Source organism: Tachyglossus aculeatus, chromosome X1 (genome assembly GCF_015852505.1).
Source record: "Tachyglossus aculeatus isolate mTacAcu1 chromosome X1, mTacAcu1.pri, whole genome shotgun sequence".
NCBI classification, from domain to species: Eukaryota; Metazoa; Chordata; class Mammalia; order Monotremata; family Tachyglossidae; genus Tachyglossus; species Tachyglossus aculeatus.
The window spans coordinates 122,299,785-122,317,904 of NC_052101.1; the positions used below are offsets into that span (position 1 = coordinate 122,299,785).

Here is an 18,120-nt window from a genome sequence, read left to right on the forward strand (position 1 = left end):
AGCTCTTTTTGTCCTTCGGCAGAGTCTTAATCCCTTGTAGCTCTCTCTCTCAGTGAAGAAGAGTGGCTGGTAGGCAGGATCAAAGAGGCACTGCTCAAAGCAACCCAATGCTTTCCCCTCTGCCCCCTCCTCTCCCTCCTTCTCCCCTCGAGACTCCCAGCTCAAGGGGTCCCAGGCTTCCTGTCATCAACCTGGTACCTGGTCATCAACAGCCTCTTGACATTAAGTACTAAGCATCACCTACTTGGTCCCCTGGGCCCAAAGCCCCACTTCAAAAAGAGTAGGGGTTTCATTACATCAGCACTTCTTTGTGCCTCAGTTTCCTCATCTGCAAAATGGGAATTAAATACTTGTTCTCCCTCCTCCTTCCTGTGAGCCCCATGTGGGACAGGAACTGTGTTCAGCCTGATTATCTCTTATCTAACCCAGTGCTTAGTGCAGCGCTTGACACACCGAGAGTGCTTAACAAATACCACGATTATCATCAGCCGCCTAGGGGCCGCTGTCAGGGCTGGGCCTGCCACTCTCTAAACAGCTATTGCTGCACCTGTGCGGCGGTTTAAGGCCATCAGTCACTGCCCTTCGGGTACAACCGGGATTTCCGAAGACTTTGCCTATTCCTCCAGAGGCCCCCGGACACAAGAGCAGGTAAGGAAACCAGAATGCGGTAATACGAGTAGTGGTGATCCGTATTAAGCATCATGTCCTGAGCTCTGAGGTAAATATAACAATCAACCAATTGATCGTATTTATTGAGCACTTACTGTGTGCAGAGCACTGTACTAAGATATTCTAAGATAGATCTAAGTATACTAATGTACTAAGCATATTCTAAGATACACAAGATATTCTGATTAGATATGGTCCCCGATTAGATATGGTCCCCGTCTCACGTGGAGGGAAGACAGATACAGAGAACAACGAGTCAGCGGCAGAGCTAGAAACATAACCAAGTTGCTTAAAGGAAACGAATTTATTGGGGGGATTCAGGGTTGTAATGGCCGTGAGATAGCACTGTTTCTTCTGGGTTAATGCGCGGGAGCATCCCTGACGTTCTGTGTGTTTCCCCCTCCTCGCCTCCACCCGGGTTCTCCTCCCAGGATCTCTGATGGGAGTGGCCCCTATGTTCTTCGGCTGTATGGGCTGCCCTCAGATAGTCCCTCTTCACCGAGGCCCGTCTTGGAAGGAGACTGGGGGGAGTCTCGGCTCCCTCGCTGGGCGTGGCCCAGGCCTGGCCACTTTGGTCTTCTGACACCCCTGCCACATTTGAGTCTTCTGCCGTCCTCCAGACACTCCTTGAGAGGAGACCTGGGGGTGTCTCCGGTCTCTTGCTGCTCGGGCCCCAGGTCTGGCCACCTGGGTCTTTTGACAGAGCGGCCACCTTAGGGTATTCTTTCTTCGGTAAGACCGACCTAGGAACGAAACCCGAATGAGTCTCAGGTCCCTTGCTGCATGTGGCCCAGGCCTGGCCACCTTGGTCTTCCGGCGCACCCGCCCCGCGCAGGTCTTCTGTCTTCACCGAGATCCATCCTGGGTGGAGACTGGAGGGAGGCTTGGATTCCTTGCTGTAGGTGGCCCAGGCCTGGCTTCCTTGGTCTTCGGGCACATGCACCACACTCAGGAATTCTCTCTTCACCAAGATCTGTCTTGAGAGGGGACTGGGGTCCTTGGGTCCCATGCTGGGTGTGGCGGGGCCACCTCGGTCTTCGAACACACCTGCCACGCTCAGGTATTCTGTCTTCACTGACACCCGCCTTGAGAGGATACTGGGGAGAGTCTCAGGACTGTGAGACTTTTGGCCACCTTGGCCTTTTGGCAGACCCGTCACGCTCGGGTACTGAGTCTTCGAGACCAGTCTAGGGAGGAGATCGGGATGGGTCTCGTGTCCCTTGCTGTGCGTGGCCCAGGCCTGGCCACCTTGGTCTGCTGACACACCTGCTACGCTCGGGCATTCTGCCTTCACCGAGACCTGTCTTGAGAGGGGACTGGGGGAAGTGTCGGATCCCTTGCTGCATGTAGCCCAGGCCTGGCCACCTTGATCTTCCGGCACACCCGCCGCACTCGGACATTCTGCCTTCACTGAGACCCGTCTTGGGAGGAGACTGGGCAGAGCCTCAAGTCCCTTGCTGCACGATGCCCAGGCCTGGCCACCTTGGCCTTTGGGCGGATCAACCACCCTCGGGTATTGGGTCTTCAAGAACGATCTAGGGGAGCAACGGATCTTGTTGTCTGAGGCCCCCTCGTCCTGGAGAGGCGGTGGAAAGGAAAGGACATGGCTAGTAGGCAGGTCTAAACTCAAGCTCCTGTGAGGAGCGGGTAGGGAATACGGTTGCCTCTGACTCTCCTTACACAACCAGCTGTTCTGAGCCACCTGTCCAGCAGTGGGCCGGGCGCTGGGGGTGAACTGCAGCAGGTCGCTGATGAGCTCCTTGCAGGGTAAGGCCAACTTTGGCCTTTTGGGGAACTCGATGCCCTGCTTCTGGAAGTTGGGCAGCTTGATGATGGCCACGTCACTGAAGGGCATGCGGCCGGTCACCATGGCGTACAGCACAACGCCCAGGCTCCACATGTCATATTTCTTGGGGTCGTAGGGGATACCCAGCAGCACTTCGGGAGAAGCATAGGCCATGGAGCCACAGAAGGTGGTGCTCAGGTCCCCAAAGTCACTGACCTGGCGGCTGAAGCTGAAATCCGTGAGCTTAATGCACTGCTCATCGTGGGTCAGGAGTATGTTCTCACACTTGATGTCTCGGTGTACCACTTGCTGGCTGTGCAGGTAGTGGACGGCACTCACGAGCTGGCCGAAGAATTTTTGGGCGCGGGCACAGTCGAGGTACCCCTGGCGCCGCAGCACCTTGAGCAGGTTGCTGCCCATAGCCTCCATCACGATGTAGATCTTGTCACTGCCCACCTCGATGAGTTCTAACACCTGTACGATGTGCGGGTGGTGGACGATCCGCAGGATGGACAGCTCTCGAGGGAGGAACTTTTCGACAAACTCTTTCGGGGCCCGCTGCAGGTTGATGATCTTGATGGCTACAGTGGTGTTGTCTCTCCCCCGCACACCTGTATTAACCTTGCAGTAGCTTCCCTCCCCGATGGTCTTGCCCAGGCGGTAGCCTAGTTCCTTCAACAGTTTGTAATCAGTCATGGTTGGAGGGTAGGGCGATTATCGAGTGTGTCAGTTTCACTTTGGGGTTTGATGCACTGTGACAGGTGGCCCTCAGGCCTTCACTGCCCTCTGTGGAATGATGGTGCCCTCAGACTTTTACTGTCAGGGGGCCCTGAGACCTTCCCTGCCTCATGTGGATGGATGAGGTCCTCAGACCTTCAATGCTGTGGCCCTCAAACCTTCCACATCCCCTATGGGATCTATAATGTCCTCCTGGGCCTTGGGCCCATTCTATGACTTGGGTAAGAATTTTGGCCTTTATGAAGTAGCTGAAGCGTCTGGGGGCCGGGGTGGGGGACAGCTCACACAGCCCCCTCTCTGGCAGGGGGAGGGGTGAAGGGGGGAGAGGGATGAGGGAGGTGGGGGAGAGGAGCTTTGGCCTTTATGGGTTGGCCAAGGCGTCAGGGGAGGGTAGCCGACGTGGCTCTCGGTCCTTCACTGCCCACTGTGGATGGATTGATGCTGCCCTGAGACCTTTACTATCTGGTGGCCCTGAGACCTTCACTGCTCTGTATTGATCAATGAGGCCTTAGATCCTCACCATCCCCTGCGGATCTGTGATGTCCTCCTGGGCTTTGGGCCCTATTATTCAGGTAAGAATTGCGGCCTTTATGAAGTAGCTGAAGCGTCTGAGGAGGGCAGCTCACTTAATTCCCTCACTGGTGGGGGAGAGGGGGATGCGGGAAGTGGGGCCTTGGGAGGAAAGTAGATTTGGGCGGGAGAACCGCAACCAGGATCGCGCAGGAGCTGGAATTAAACCGAGCGATGAGTCCTGGGGTGAAGAGAAGAAAGTGGACTGGGTTCAGGCTCTGGGTTCATCTTTGAGTTAATGGCTGGTGGGGGTCGGGGGTTGGTGGTCAGGTGGCGGTTGGGGGGGGTCAGGAAGCTGCCAGAACTCCTACAGGAATGATGGGGATGGGGCTCCCTCTGGTGGACAGATTGTGGAAAATGTCGGTTTAATAATCGGAGTCCCCTTCACCCCTCACCCTCCGTGGACGGGAACGCGCTTTTTCCTGTGATGAGCTATCCCGTGTCCAAGGTGAAAGGGTTTGGGCCAGAGGAGGGACAAAGAAGAATACGGTGAGAACTGCAGGTATCTAGGGCTCTTGAGAGGGCCGTACGTGGGGGGGGGGGGGGGGGGGTCAGCTCTCGAACCAGGGTCCAGTGACCTGACCAAGCTGGCCTCAGCCCTGGGCACTTTCCTCGCCATTCATCCTGGAATCCTCACCGTCTTCCTCCAGCCATCCCCCCCCTCCCCCCCCCCCCATCGTGGTTTCTAACTCTATGTATACCCTCTCGAGCGTTGAGTACGGTGTTCTGCTCCCAGCAGGTGCCCAAATAAAACACAACTGGGTGGTGGGCTGACTGACTAACGATAGACCGAGGGGCTGGGGCGCCCTCCAAACGCGGCGACGGGGCGTCGCGCCACACTCAAGATGGCGGCCCGCCGAGGCGCGCGGCCCACTTCCGGTTGGCCGGGACGAGGCCGGGGGGGGGGGGGGAGGAAGCGGAAGTGGGCGGCCCGGCCTTCGTGAGGGGGACGGCCTCCCGCAAGATGTCGATGTCCAAGGTGAAGCAGGACATGCCCCCTCCGGGGGGGTACGGACCCATCGATTACAAGAGGAACCTGCCCCGACGCGGGATTTCCGGTCAGTGGGAGGCGGGGGCGGCGGACAAAGCCCCCCCCCCCCCGGGGGGAGTGCGTGGGGGGGGGGCGGGACCCAAGTCAGCCCCCCTTCCCCTCCCACGCAGCCAGTTTGGGGGGCGTCTGGAGTGGGACCCCCCTCCTCGCCCCCTTCCCCACCCGCATCATCAATTGTTGCCAATTTATACTTCCCAAGCGCTTAGTACAGTGCTCTGCACATAGTAAGCGCTCATTAAATACGATTGATGATGATCAATCGTATTTATTGAGCGCTTACTATGTGCAGAGCACTGTACTAAGCGCTGTCCAGTTGGCCGTGATGGGGGCTGGGCACTCCTCCGAGCCTCCTTGGGTAGGGGCCGTCTCTATCTGTTGCCGACTTGTCCTTCCCAAGCGCTTAATACAGTGCTCTGCGCACAGTAAGCGCCCAATAAATACGATTGAGTGACTGAATGATGACCCTTATGGCCGGCAAGGAGAGCGAGGACCAGCTTCCCCCTTGCTGGGGGGGTTTGGGTAGCCTGCAAGGTCTCCTCCTCTAAAGAAGGGTTAGACGACTCCTATGCTGCCCGGCTTTGCCCCCCCACCCCCCACCCCCTCTCCCATGGCGAGGAGTTAATTAACCACCCCTGCCTTTCTCTCGTTCTCCTTGTAGGATATAGCATGTTTGCCATTGGAATTGGCACTTTGTTGATTGGTTTTTGGGGCATGACGAAGTGGAACAGAGAGCGAAGGTACATTGGGGATTTGTAGGGGCGCGCACACATCTTTAGTAGTTACGGTATTAAGCGCGTACTGTGTGCCAAGCACTGTTTTAAGCGGGTAGCATCCTGCCCTGTCTTTAAAGATCTCGGGGTGGCGGGAGGAGAGAGGGGATGGTACCCATTCATAACTTCTCAGTTTACAGGGTTTCCATAGGTCCACTGGCATGAAGCCAACGTGACCACTTAAAATATCTTGTGGTGGTGGCTATCTCGGGTGTTCAGATAATAATAATAATAATGATGGCATTTATTAAGCACTTACTATGTGCAAAGCACTGTTCTAAGGGCTGGGGTAGATACAGGGTAATCAAGTTGTCCTACGTGGGGCTCACAGACTTAATCCCCATTTTCCAGATGAGGGAACTGAGGCCCAGTGAAGTGACTTGCCCAAAGTCGCACAGCTGACAAGCGACGGAGCCGGGATTCGAACCCATGACCTCTGACTCCAAAGCCCGGGCTCTTTCCACTGAACCACAATGCAGACTGGGCCAGAAACGAGTTTGGATTCATTTTCAGGACCCATGTGGTGGCTGAGCATTGTAGTCGTAGCAATTAATCAATGGTATTTTTTGAGCACTAACTCTGTGCAGAGCACTGTGCTAAGTGCTTGGGAGAGTCCAGTACAACAGAGTTGGTAGATGCCATCCCTGCTCTCAAGGAATTTACAGTCTAGAGGACAGCAGCTCAGAGGATAATTAATTCATTCAGCCGCATTTATTGAGCGCTTACGGTGTGCAGGACACTGTACTAAGCACCTGGAAAGTACAGTTTGGCAACAGAGACAATCCCTACCCAACAATGGGCTCACAGTCTAGAAGGGGGAGAGAGACAACAAAACAAGTTGACAGGCACCAAAATAGATAAATAGAATTATAGTTATGTGCACATCATTAATAAAGTAATTAAAGTAAATATGTACAAACATGCACAAGTGCTGTGGGGCGGGGAAGGGGGTAGAGCAGAGGGAGGGAGTAGGGGCGATGGGGATGGGAGGAGGAGCAGAGGAAAAGGGGGGCTTAATCTGGGAAGGCCTCCTCGAGGAGGTGAGCTCTCAGGGCTTTGAAGGGGGGAAGAGAGCTGTACGTCTAGAGGGGCAGCTGTAGAGGAGCCGTGCGAGCCTGCCCGAGCCCAACTAGGTTTGACGTGTGATGCTGGTTCAACCCAGTTTTGCTCCACATGTCAGGGCCAGGCCCAGTCCTTGTATGCTTCCACGTGAGCGAGAACCAGGAAGGATTCATCACTGGGCCTGCAGGCCAAAGCAGCAGGCCGGCTGAGAAGGAGTGATGTACAGACCAGCCGACCAGCACCACTCTTTTTGGACATCCCTGGCGTGAAATGTGTGGAATTGGGCAGCAGCGTGGCCTGGGAGATAAAGCATGGGCTTGGGAGCCAGAGGACCTGGGTTCTAATCCCGCTCCACCATTTGCCTGCTGTGTGACCTTGGGCAAATCACTTTACTTCTCTGTGCCTCAGTTTCCTTGACTGCAAAATGGTGATATACCTAGTCTCCCTCCTATTTGACTGTGGGCCCGTGTGGGACAGGGACTGTATCTGACGTGATTTAGTTTGTATCTACCCTAGCGCTTAGAACGGTGCTCGACATGTAGTAAGTCCTTAGCAAGTACCGTAAGAAAAAAAAAATCAGGCCTTAGGTTTTGGCAGAGGATCTAGAGATTTCCAGGCCAGCTCATTTTCCTTCATCGCACCGGAAGTTCTTGGGTGGAAAAAAAAAATACAGACAGAAGGAGCAGGCTTGCCTTCTCAGGAGCTGACCCTGCTTTTGTGTTTGGTGCTAGGCGTTTGCTGATTGAAGACTTGGAAGCCAGAATTGCCCTGATGCCCCTCCTGCAGGCAGAGAGTGACCGAAGGTAAATGTGGAAGCCCTGCCGGTGCTGCCTCCTTCCTCTGGGCTCCGATCTGCCATCAGTGGCGGAAAGCCAGCGGGGGAAGCGAAGCGCAGATCCGAATGCAGCTCCCCAAAGGATCCGGAGGCAAACCCACTGGAGACCTTCCGGATCTGATCCCAGTTGAAACTTGTCCCTGTGCCGGGGAAATGGCCACCTGTGTAGTGCGGTGGAAGTCCGCCGAGCTCGTTAGGGCCCAAAATACCCAGATGATTTTGGTAGTGCACCGGTGGTCTTTGAGAGTCTTTCTTTTTCCTTGAAGGACTCTACGCATGTTACGGGAGAATCTGGAGGAGGAAGCCATCCTTATGAAAGATGTTCCTGGCTGGAAGGTTTGTAATAATAATAATTGTTGTATTTGTTAAGCGCTTACTATGTGCCAAGCACTGTACTAAGCACTGGTGTGGATACAAGCAAGTCAGGTTGGACACAATCCCTGTCCATGTGGGGCTCAGTCTCAATCCCCATTTTACAGATGAAGTAACTGAGGCTTAGAGCAGTCGTGTGACTAGCCCAAGGTCACACAGCAGACATGCAATGGAGCCAGGATTAGAACCCATGACCTTTTGACTCCTAAGCCCATGCTCTATCCACTAGGCCATTGTAGTAGTCATTGTACTTGCAGTGCCATTTTGTGGTGGGCTTCTGCTGGGCTCAGACCCGGTCCTGGGTCCCCTGGGGCCTCCAAAATCTGGAGGAGGAAGGGCAGACACAGAGGGAACATTCAGAAGAACAACCATGAGCATAGTCCTTGGGCGCCTTGGTGCTCCAGGCAGGGCCTCCATCTCCTTTTGGACCAACTGCCACCATCCTTCCAATGTTAATGTCCTCTTTCACTCGCCCCCTCCCCTTGAAGACACTGGAGTCTGAGCTGTGATGATCAGTGGAGGTTGGGGGGCAGGGGGAGGTGGGCAGAATGAAGAGAAACACAGGGGCACGGAGTCCTCTGCGAAGCAAACCAAGCAAACCCTGTAATGTTTGAGGAGAAAAATCAGTAAAGTGAGGGTATACTTTAAACTGCCCCAAAAGTCACTATGTCCAATCGGCTATTCTAGGGAATGGTCCAGTTGGTTATTTGAAATTTGTGAATTTTGGAGCCCCGTTTGAGACAGGGATTGTATTGAGCCTGATTAATTGGTATCTACCTCAGCACTGCTTGACACATAGTAGGCGTTTAGGAGCTTACAGTCTAGAGGGGGAGACATATTAATATAAATTACAGATGTGTACCTAAGTGCTGAGGAGCTGAAGGTGGGCTGAATATCAAGTGTTTATAGGGCACAAATCCAAGTACAAGGGAGAGGGAGTAGAGGAAAAGAGGGCTTAGTCGGGGAAGGCGTCTGGAAGAGATGGGATTTTAATAAGGCTTTGAAGGTGGGGAGAGTGATGGTCTGCCAGATAGGAAGCCGGAGGGAGTTTCGAGCCAGAGGCTGGATGTGGGCGAGGGGTCAGCAGCAAGATGGATGAAATCGAGGTACACTGAGTAGGTTGGTGTTAGAGGAGCAAAGTGAGCAGGTTGGGTTGTAGTAGGAAATCTGTCTACAGGTCTTGTTTTGCTGTCTGTCTCCCCCTTCTAGACTGTGAGCCCATTGTTGGATAGGGACCGACTCTGTATGTTGCTGATTTGTACTTCCCAAGTGCTTAGTACAGTGCTCTGCACACAGTAAGCGTTCAATAAATACAATTGAATGAATGAATGAATCGAGGCAAAATAGGAGAGGCCAAGGTGATTGCTTTAAAGCCAGTGGGAAAAGGAGTTTCTGTTTGTTGCAGAGGTGGATGGGCAACCACTGGAAGGTCTTGAAGCTTGGGGAAACATGGATTGAACGATTGTGTAGAAAAATGATCTGGGCACCAGAGTGAAGTATGGCCTGGAGTGGGGAGAGACAGGAGGCAGGGAGGTCAGCAAGGAAGTTGGTGCTGGTATTCAAGGCAGTATGAAATTATAAAGTGCTTGGCTCAGTGTAGTAGCAGTTTGGAGAGGAAAAGATGGATTTTAGCACTGTCGTGAAGGTAAAACTGACAGGTTTTGGTGACAGATTGAATACGTGGGTTGAATGAGAGAGATGGGTAGAGGATAATGCCAAGGGTACAGGCTTGTGAGACAGGGAGGATGGTGGTGCTGTTTACAGCGATTGGAAAGTCAGGGGGAGGACAGGGTTTGGGTGGGAAGATAAGGAATCCCGTTTTGGACATGTTAAATTTGAGGTGTCGGCTGGACGTCTAAGTAGAGGTGTCCTAAAGGCAGGAGGAAATGCGAGACTGTAGAGAAGGAGAGAAGTCAGGGCTAGGAGATGTAGATTTGGGAATCATCTGCATAGAGATGGTAGTTGAAGCCATGGGAGCTAATGAGTAGGCAGTAGGTGTAGATGAAGAATAGAAGGGGACCCAAACCAGAACCTTGAGGAACTCCCCACAGTTATGGGGTGGAAGGCAGAAGAGAAGCCCGTGAAAGAGACTGAGAAGGAATGGCCAGAGAGATAGGAGAACCAGGAGAAGTCTGTGAAACCAAGGTTGGCTAACATGTCCAGGAGAAGGGGGTGGTACAGTGCTCTGCATACAGTAAGGGCTCAATAAATACGATTGAATGAATGAATGGTGTAAAAAAAAAAAAACCCTTTCAACACTCTCAATTGGCTTTAATGTTCTCCACCATCTGGCTTCATTTTAGCTCTCTCCCCTTTTCAACCACTATTCTCCAAATTATTTCCTTGGTTCCTCCAAGCAAACCTTCTAACCAGACCTCACCCTTGTCACTTCTGCTGCTGTCCCTTCGCTCTCACTGTTCTCCTAGCTCAGAACACCCTCCCACCATAGTCAACCCTCACCTAAAACCCCACCTGCTGCGTCAAGCCCTCCCCAATTTGTTTTCCAGCATTCTGAGCCGCGCAAACCCTTTAGCCAACTCTAGTACTTCTGAAATGCTTAATTCTCCCCCTCAAAACTCATGTATATATTCCTGTTCAATTATTTATTTTGACCACTCTCTTTGTAAAGCTGGGTGTGCATGTATCCCTTGTTAGAGTCTCCCTGTAGGTAAGGAACATATCACTTCTATATTCAGAAGTTCCTAAGTGTCTAGTACAGTTCGTTTCACCAACTGGGAGCCCAACAAATATTATTATTACGCTGCGTCGTACTACAAATACTACCTTAATTCTAGAAACCGGAAGAATATTCAAGAATTGTTTTTGTGGCCTAAAGTGTGCCTGCAGATAACAAGATTGAGCAAAGACACGTTTCTGCGTATTCCGAGTGACAGGGCAAGGGTTGGGAAGTGGGCTTTCTACAACGCTGGGAGATTTCCCTCAGAGAGGGGCACTTTGCCTAACTTTCTGGCCAAAGTCAGCCAGGAGATTGCTCCCATGAAGGACAGGATCGTTTAGGAGACTCTCAGGGTCTCAAATGTATTCATGGTGCCCTGAATCACCACACAAGAGATCCATGACCCCTCATTCATTCATTCATTCAGTTATATTTATTGAGTACTTTCTGTGTGCAGAGCATTTGGAGAGTACAATACAACAATAGATGACACAGACCCTGCCCACAGTGAACTTCCAGTCTAGAGGGGAATAATTGTTATGGCATTCGTTAAGTGCCTATTACGTGCCAGGCACTGTACTAAGCGCTGGGATGGATACAAGCACATTGGGTTGGGCACAGTCTCTGTCCCAACCAGGGCTCGTAGTATTCATTCCCATTTTACAGATGAGGTAACTGAGGCACAGAGAAGTGAAGTGACTTGCCCAAGGCCACACAGCGGACAAGTGGCAGAGCTGGGATTAGAACTCATGACCTTCTGGCTCCCAGTCCTGTGCTCTAGAATAGTGCTTTGTACGTATTTATTACTCTATTTATTTTACTTGTACATATTCTATTTTATTTTGTTAATGTTTTGTTTTGTTCTCTGTCTCCCCCTTCTAGACTGTGAGCCCACTGTTGGGTGGGGACCGTCTCTGTATGTTGCCAACTTGTAATTCAATCAATCAATCAATCAATCGTATTTATTGAGCGCTTACTGTGTGCAGAGCACTGTACTAAGTGCTTGGGAAGTACAAGTTGGCAACATATAGAGACAGTCCCTACCCAACAGTGGGCTCACAGTCTAAAAGGGGGAGACAGAGAACAAAACCAAACATACTAACAAAATAAAATAAATAGAATAGATATGTACAAGTAAAATAAATAAATAAATACAGTAATATGTACAAACATATATACATATATACAGGTGCTGTGGGGAAGGGAAGGAGGTAAGATGAGGGGGATGGAGAAGGGGACGAGGGGGAGAGGAAGGAAGGGGTTCAGTCTGGGAAGGCCTCCTGGAGGAGGTGAGCTCTCAGTAGGGCCTTGAAATTCCTAAGCGCTTTGTGCAGTTATCTGCTCACAGTAAGCGCTCAATAAATACGATTGAATGAATGCTTTGCACATAGTCAGCGCTTAACAAATGCCACTAAAAAAACCCAAACTATGCCATGCTCTGGTCACCCCCATAAGGAGGCCCCCTGTTCAGACTCAGTCTTGGGGAGAATCTCTGGAGAAATAATAATAAATAATAATGATGGCATTTGTTAAGCGCTTACTATGTGCAAAGCACTGTTATAAGTGCTGGGGGGATACAAGGTGATCAGGTTGTCCCACGTGGGGCTCACAGTCTTAATCCTCCTTTCACAGATGAGGGAACTGAGGCTCAGAGAATCAATCATATTTGTTGAGTGCTTACTGTGTGCAGAGCACTGTGCTAGGTACTTGGAAAGTACAAGTTGGCAACATGTAGAGACGGTCCCTACCCAGCGGTGGGCTCACAGTCTAGAAGGGGGAGACAGAGAACAAGGCCAGGCATATTAACAAAGTAAAATAAATAGAATGGATATGTGCAGGTAAATAAATTGATTAATAAATATGTACAAACATATATACATTTATACAGGTGCTGTGGGGAAGGGAAGGAGGTAAGATGGGGAGATGGAGAGGGGGATGAGGGGGAGAGGAAGGAGGGGGCTCAGTCTGGGAAGGCCTCCTAAGTTAAGAGAAGTTAATAGACTTGCCCAAGGTCACACAGCTGACATGTGGCAGAGGCAGGATTCAAACCCATGACCTCTGACTCCAAAGCCCGTGCTCTTTCCACTGAGCCACGCTGCTTTTCTAAAAGAAAGCTGACCTGAGGCCAGATGAGACTTCCCTGAGGGCTCCATTTTGGTTTATGTTGGCTCTCCATGGCTAAGGCTTTGGTGCATCTGTGACCCGATCCTCTTTTGGTATCCAATCCCCTATTCCTCCTCCGGAACCCGGAAAAGGTGGTGGTAGGTGGGTCAACTTGGGCCTAAGCTCTTGGAACACTTGTCCCTCCCTGCTCATCCGGGCCTCTCTCCCTCTTCCCACCCTCGAATTCCCACTGCCACTTTTCACTTTCTGTACCTGCCACCATGGCAAGATATGAATGTATAGATGTTTGTACAGATTTATTACTCTATTTCCTTGTACATATTTACTCTTTTATTTATTTTATTTTGTTAGTATGTTTGGTTTTGTTGTCTGTCTCCCCCTTCTAGACTGTGAGCCCGCTATTGGGTAGGGACCGTCTCTAGATGTTGCCAACTTGTACTTCCCAAGCGCTTAGTACAGTGCTCTGCACACAGTAAGCGCTCAATAAATACGATTGAATGAATGAGACCGTTGGATTTGGCAAGAAGGATGTTGTTGGTAACCTTAGAGAGCTCAGTTTCTGTGGAGTAAAAAGGGCAAAAACCAGATTGGAGGGGAGTCATGGAGAGGAAGTGGAGGCAGCGGGTGGGGACAACTCGCTCAAGGACTTTGGAGAGGAATTGTAGAAGGAGATGGGGTGATAACTGTAAATCACTTGGCCTGTGTTACAGCCACAGTTAACACTTATTTGTAGAGGTACCCGATAATGCAAGCAGGCTACGGGTGGCTGTCGGAATACGACCTGGAGAGTTGGAAGTCGAGAACACCTCCTGGAAGAGATGGGTTTTTGGGAAGGCGTTCTTAGCAGGGGGCAGGGTGTGGGCCAGGCACTGTAGAAGGGGAGCTCAGGAGGAGCGAAGGAGTGGGTGAAGAGAGGATGAGTAAGAAGAAGAGAGCCTTGAAGCCAGTAGTTTTTGTTTGATGCACAGAGAGATGGAGATTTTTGAGGAGTGAAGAGGGGATGTAGATCAAAAGGTATTTTAGAAGGATGATCCCAGCAGCGGAGTGTAATGTACAGGCTGAAGTGAGGAGATGCTGGGGGCCAAGAGACCAGTGTGAAGGCAATGCAGTAGTCTAGTTGAGAGGTGGATGGAGCTGGAGTTGGGGAATGGCGGGGGAGGGGAAGGGGGAGACTCACATGGGAAGAGAGGAAGGGTCAGATCCAGAAAATATTTGGTACTGGGGGGATCCGGCAGGATTGAGCACCGATCAACATGAGAGGTAAAAGCGAGGAGTCAGAGACACCAAGGTGGTGAGATTCTGAGACAGAGAGATGGGTGTTGGTGCTGTCGACAAGGAGTGCCAGCTTTTCATTTGAGGGGTGGAGCATCAGTGTTGATTGGGGAGGGAGTTGGGGAAAGGGGGAGAAAGGAGAAATTTAGGGTTCCCTGCCTCAATGGGTGCCCATTCCAGGGGACGATAGGCACCATCACCCCATGAGGTCATCCCTGCTTTTTGGGCATAGTGGGCAGCTGTGGCTACTGGCCCCTCCTGCTTCTCCCCTTGGAGCTGGAAAGGACCCAGAGGTGGAGCCAAGATGGCAGTACCACCTTTTACTCCCTTCCACCCTTCTTGGGTCCTATCTGGACATGGGTGCTCTCCCATCCAGGTGCCCCATGAGATGGGGCCAGTGCTCCGGAATTACTGCTCTCCTAATCAGTCAGTGGTATTTATTGAACACTTCTGTGTGTGGAGCGCTGTACTAAGCACTTGGGAAAGTACAGTACAATAGAACTGGTAGACGCCATCCTGGTCCACAAGGAATTCACAGTCTTCAGTGGGAGGCAGATACCTCAAGGCCCATTTGTGCAGCCTGGTGTGGCCAAAGCAGACAGGTGGCTCCTTACAGGAATCCCCCAATTTGCTTGTATCCACCCCAGCGCTTAGTACAGTGCCTGGCACCAGAAAGCTGCAGTGGAGGGGGAGAAGCAATCAATCAGCCGTATTATGCACTGAACTAGGCACTTGGGAGAGTAAAATAGTTAGTGGACCCTATCCCTGCCCTTGAGGAGTTAGAAATCTAGTGCGGAGGCGGGCAGATGCTAAAGTGGTTTACAGATAAGAGAAGTGGATATAATATATTGTGGTATTAAGGACATACTCTATGCTAAGCGCTGGGGAAGATCCAAGGTTATGAGATTGGGCTCCATCCGACATGGGGCTCGGAGTCTCATCCCCAGCTCACAGATGAGGAAATTGAGGCCCAGAGAGGTTAAGCGGCATGCCCAAGTTCACATAGCCTGCCGGTGGTAGAGCTGGGACTAGGACCTAAGTCTCCTGACTTCACATCCTGTGCTCTTTCTACTTGACCCTATTAGTGCTTAAAATGGTAGGATAGAGAAGACTGTGTACTGAAGTGCTCTGGGTGGTTGTGAATACCCAGGTGCTGAATTAGTGCTGAAGTGGCAGTTGGGAATGTTAGAAATTGTGGGGAGCCTCCTGCAGGAGGTATAATATCAGAAAGTCTTGGAAGATGGGGAGAGCAGTGGTCTTGTAGATACAGAAATGAGAGGGGCTGAGATGAGGCAGTGCAGTGAGTGGGAGAGGAGTGAAGAGTGCGAGCTGGGGTGTGATGGGAAAAGAGTGGATAAGTAGGTGGGAGAGAACCGAGTGCATCCTTCATCTGTGATCCCTTTCTGGCTCTGAGGATTGGGGCATGCTACCCCTACCCACGAAGCACCCGGTCATGACTCCTCTCACCCATGTGGAATTGGTGTCTGTGTTGTCCACTTCAGTTGGAAAATGGGAAGAGTTCCTTTTCAGACATGCCTATAGTGATGGCCATGGGGCAAGTGCTGATGCAAGATTTTGGGGCAAGCCCGAGGTCAGGGCTGGGGAGATAGATTTGAGAGTCATCCACATAAAGGTTACTGGTTGAAGCCATGGAAGGAAGCAGATGGCATTGCAGTAGTTATCTGGATTTGGGAACGCTGACCTCAGCCTCACCTAGGAGCTGGACTTCCCTCCTGATGCCATGGACCAGCAGCTCAGGGCCACGTCCCCTCACGGAGGCCTGGCAGCCATTTCTGCCTTCCTTAGTAGCTCTGTCTCTTCCGTCTCTGCCAAGATAGTCAGTGATGGGTGGCTAGCAGACTTCAGGGAGAGGGGATTCACCCTTCCACACAGCAGGCCCTCCCTCCTGGAAGGTCATCCCTCGCTGTCCTGCTCACAGAATCAATCAGTGGTATTTACTGAGCACTTACTGTGTGCAGAGCTCTGTACTAAGTTCTTGAGGGGGTGGGACAATACAGTAGAGTTGGTAGACACGTTCCCTGCCTACGACGAGCTTACAGTCTAAAGGGAGGCTGACAATAATATAAATAAATAAATTACGGCTGTGGACATAAGTGCTGTGGAGCTGTGAGTTGGACAAATACCAAATGCCCAAAGGGCACGGATACAAGGCGGTGTATGATGCAGAAGGGAGAGGGAGTTGGGAAGAAAGAGGGCTTAGTTGAGGGAAGGCCTCTTGGAAGAGATGTGACCTTAATAAAGTTTTGAAGATGGGCAGAGTGGTGGTGTGGCCTATTTGGAGGGGGAGGGTGTTTCAGGCCAGAGGGAGGACGTGGGCGAGGGATCGGCAACGAGATAGGATTGGGGCGCAGTGAGCAAGTTGGAGCTAGAGGAGTGGTGTGTGTGGGCTGGGCTGTAAGAGGTCAGTGAGAAGTCTAATCCTTCCCATCCTCACACCCCGGTGTTTTGGGGGAGCAGTGGAGACTTGAGAGACAAGACTGAGATTCAAAAACTAACAGACACTTCCTCTTGTAGGTCGGGGAATCCGTCTTCAACACCACCCGCTGGGTGACCCCGACCACCGGCGAGCTGTACAGCCTGCGCACGAAGGAAGAAAGACTTAACGCGCACCAAGGCTTTGTGTGGTACACATAGGTGCTCAGCGTGGCGGTCATCTCTTGTTTCCTAAGCCAGTAATATTAAAAGGCTCCTCTAGAAACCAAAAGGGCATGTGTCGTTATGTTGGGCTGTACAGATGTGGCATGGGAGTGGGTTCAGATCATCATCATCAATCGTATTTATTGAGCGCTTACTGTGTGCAGAGCACTGTACTAAGCACTTGGGAAGTACAAGTTGGCAACATATAGAGATCGCCATCCCTGGTTCTTCTGCAGGTCCTGGTCATAGCCCCAGGCCCTCGGTCCATCCGGCCTAGTGTTCCATCTCCGTGGTAACTGGAGGATTCCCGGTTGCCTGCTCGTAAGGTTTTCCTCCACCCTTGCGGTTCCGAACCTACCATCTAACATTTGTAACTTTCTTTGTAGTGACCCAGTATGGACCCTTGGTCCGTGAATCGATCCAAATCTCTATTTGATCCTGTTGGTAGTTTCAGCCTGCGTGGTATCCCCTGGGAATGGCTTCCATGGGCTGACCGCTTAAACTCGCTATTAGGGGCACAAAATGGAAGTCTGGCCTGGACCCAGAGGAATAGGATTGTCGAATCAGTTTGGATTTCACCCCCTCGGGTGGAGGAAAAGCTGGCATTTTGTCTGGCCCACTGATGCACTGAAGGCCGAAAGCGGTGTGGCTTGTGAGCAGGATTGTTGTCTGTCCCTTTCCCTACAGGGTAACAGGCAAAGTGTGGATTTTCAACTTCAAATGATTATAAATTCAGCCCACATTCCAGATGATGATGATAATTATTTCTCTGTTATTTAAACACTTCCTACGTACCAGGCACTGTTCTAAGCGCTGCGGTGGATACAGGCAAATCGGGTTGGACACAGTCCCAGTCCCACATGGGGCTCACAGTCTCAATCCCCATTTTCCAGACAAGGTAACTGAGGCACAGAGAAGTGAAGTGACTTGCCCAAGGTCACAGCAAACAAGTGGCAGAGTCGGGATTAGAACCCATGACCCGATCTATCCACTACGCTTCACAGAGTTCCAAATGCTCCCGCCCGTGAGATTCCATAGGGCTGGCCGGCCCCAGCTGCTCTGGTGCCAAGAGGAAAGGGGACTCCAGGTATCGGCCTGCCTCAGGCCCACATAAACGGAACTGAGATTTTCAGTTTTTCCTCACCCCGTCCTTCCCTCCCTCCATTCTGTAATGCAGCAGGTGCTCAAGGGGAACAGGAAAATTGCTCTGATGGCAGAAGGTGGAATCCATTGCAACTTGAAGAGTTTTTCCTCTTAACCCTTTTATCCTGCCAGTTAGGAGGGACCAAGGACCAAGAGTTTACCGGCTGGCAGCCCTCTTGGATTTCTGGTGTCTCGGGGTTGGTTGAGTCTCAAGAGGCCAACAGTTGGAGGGAAATGGAGACAGAAACATGGTAATATGAGCAAAACATTCTGCCTTGCCCTGAATTACCCAGATAAAGCCAATGGAGCTATTCGGAGCTGTACGAAATACCACTTCAGTCTATATTTCACTCTGCTGCCCGGATTATCTTTGTACAGAAACACCCTGGGCAC

General features: G+C 51.5%; 2 protein-coding genes across 2 annotated transcripts; one reads left to right on the forward strand and one right to left on the reverse strand.

Moving 5' to 3' along the window:
• Positions 1-973: 973 nt before the first annotated feature.
• On the reverse strand, positions 974-3,273 carry TSSK6 (testis specific serine kinase 6). Its single transcript, XM_038740322.1, has one exon. It carries the CDS (start codon positions 3,149-3,151, stop codon positions 974-976), a length of 2,178 nt encoding a protein of 725 aa, XP_038596250.1. The 5' UTR covers positions 3,152-3,273.
• Positions 3,274-4,695: 1,422 nt separating this feature from the next.
• On the forward strand, positions 4,696-16,651 carry NDUFA13 (NADH:ubiquinone oxidoreductase subunit A13). The gene is made up of 5 exons (XM_038740711.1): positions 4,696-4,821; positions 5,473-5,551; positions 7,378-7,449; positions 7,748-7,817; positions 16,462-16,651. The coding sequence occupies exons 1-5, from the start codon at positions 4,728-4,730 to the stop codon at positions 16,579-16,581; spliced, it is 435 nt and encodes a 144-aa protein (XP_038596639.1). The 5' UTR covers positions 4,696-4,727; the 3' UTR covers positions 16,582-16,651.
• The last annotated feature ends 1,469 nt before the right edge of the window (positions 16,652-18,120 follow it).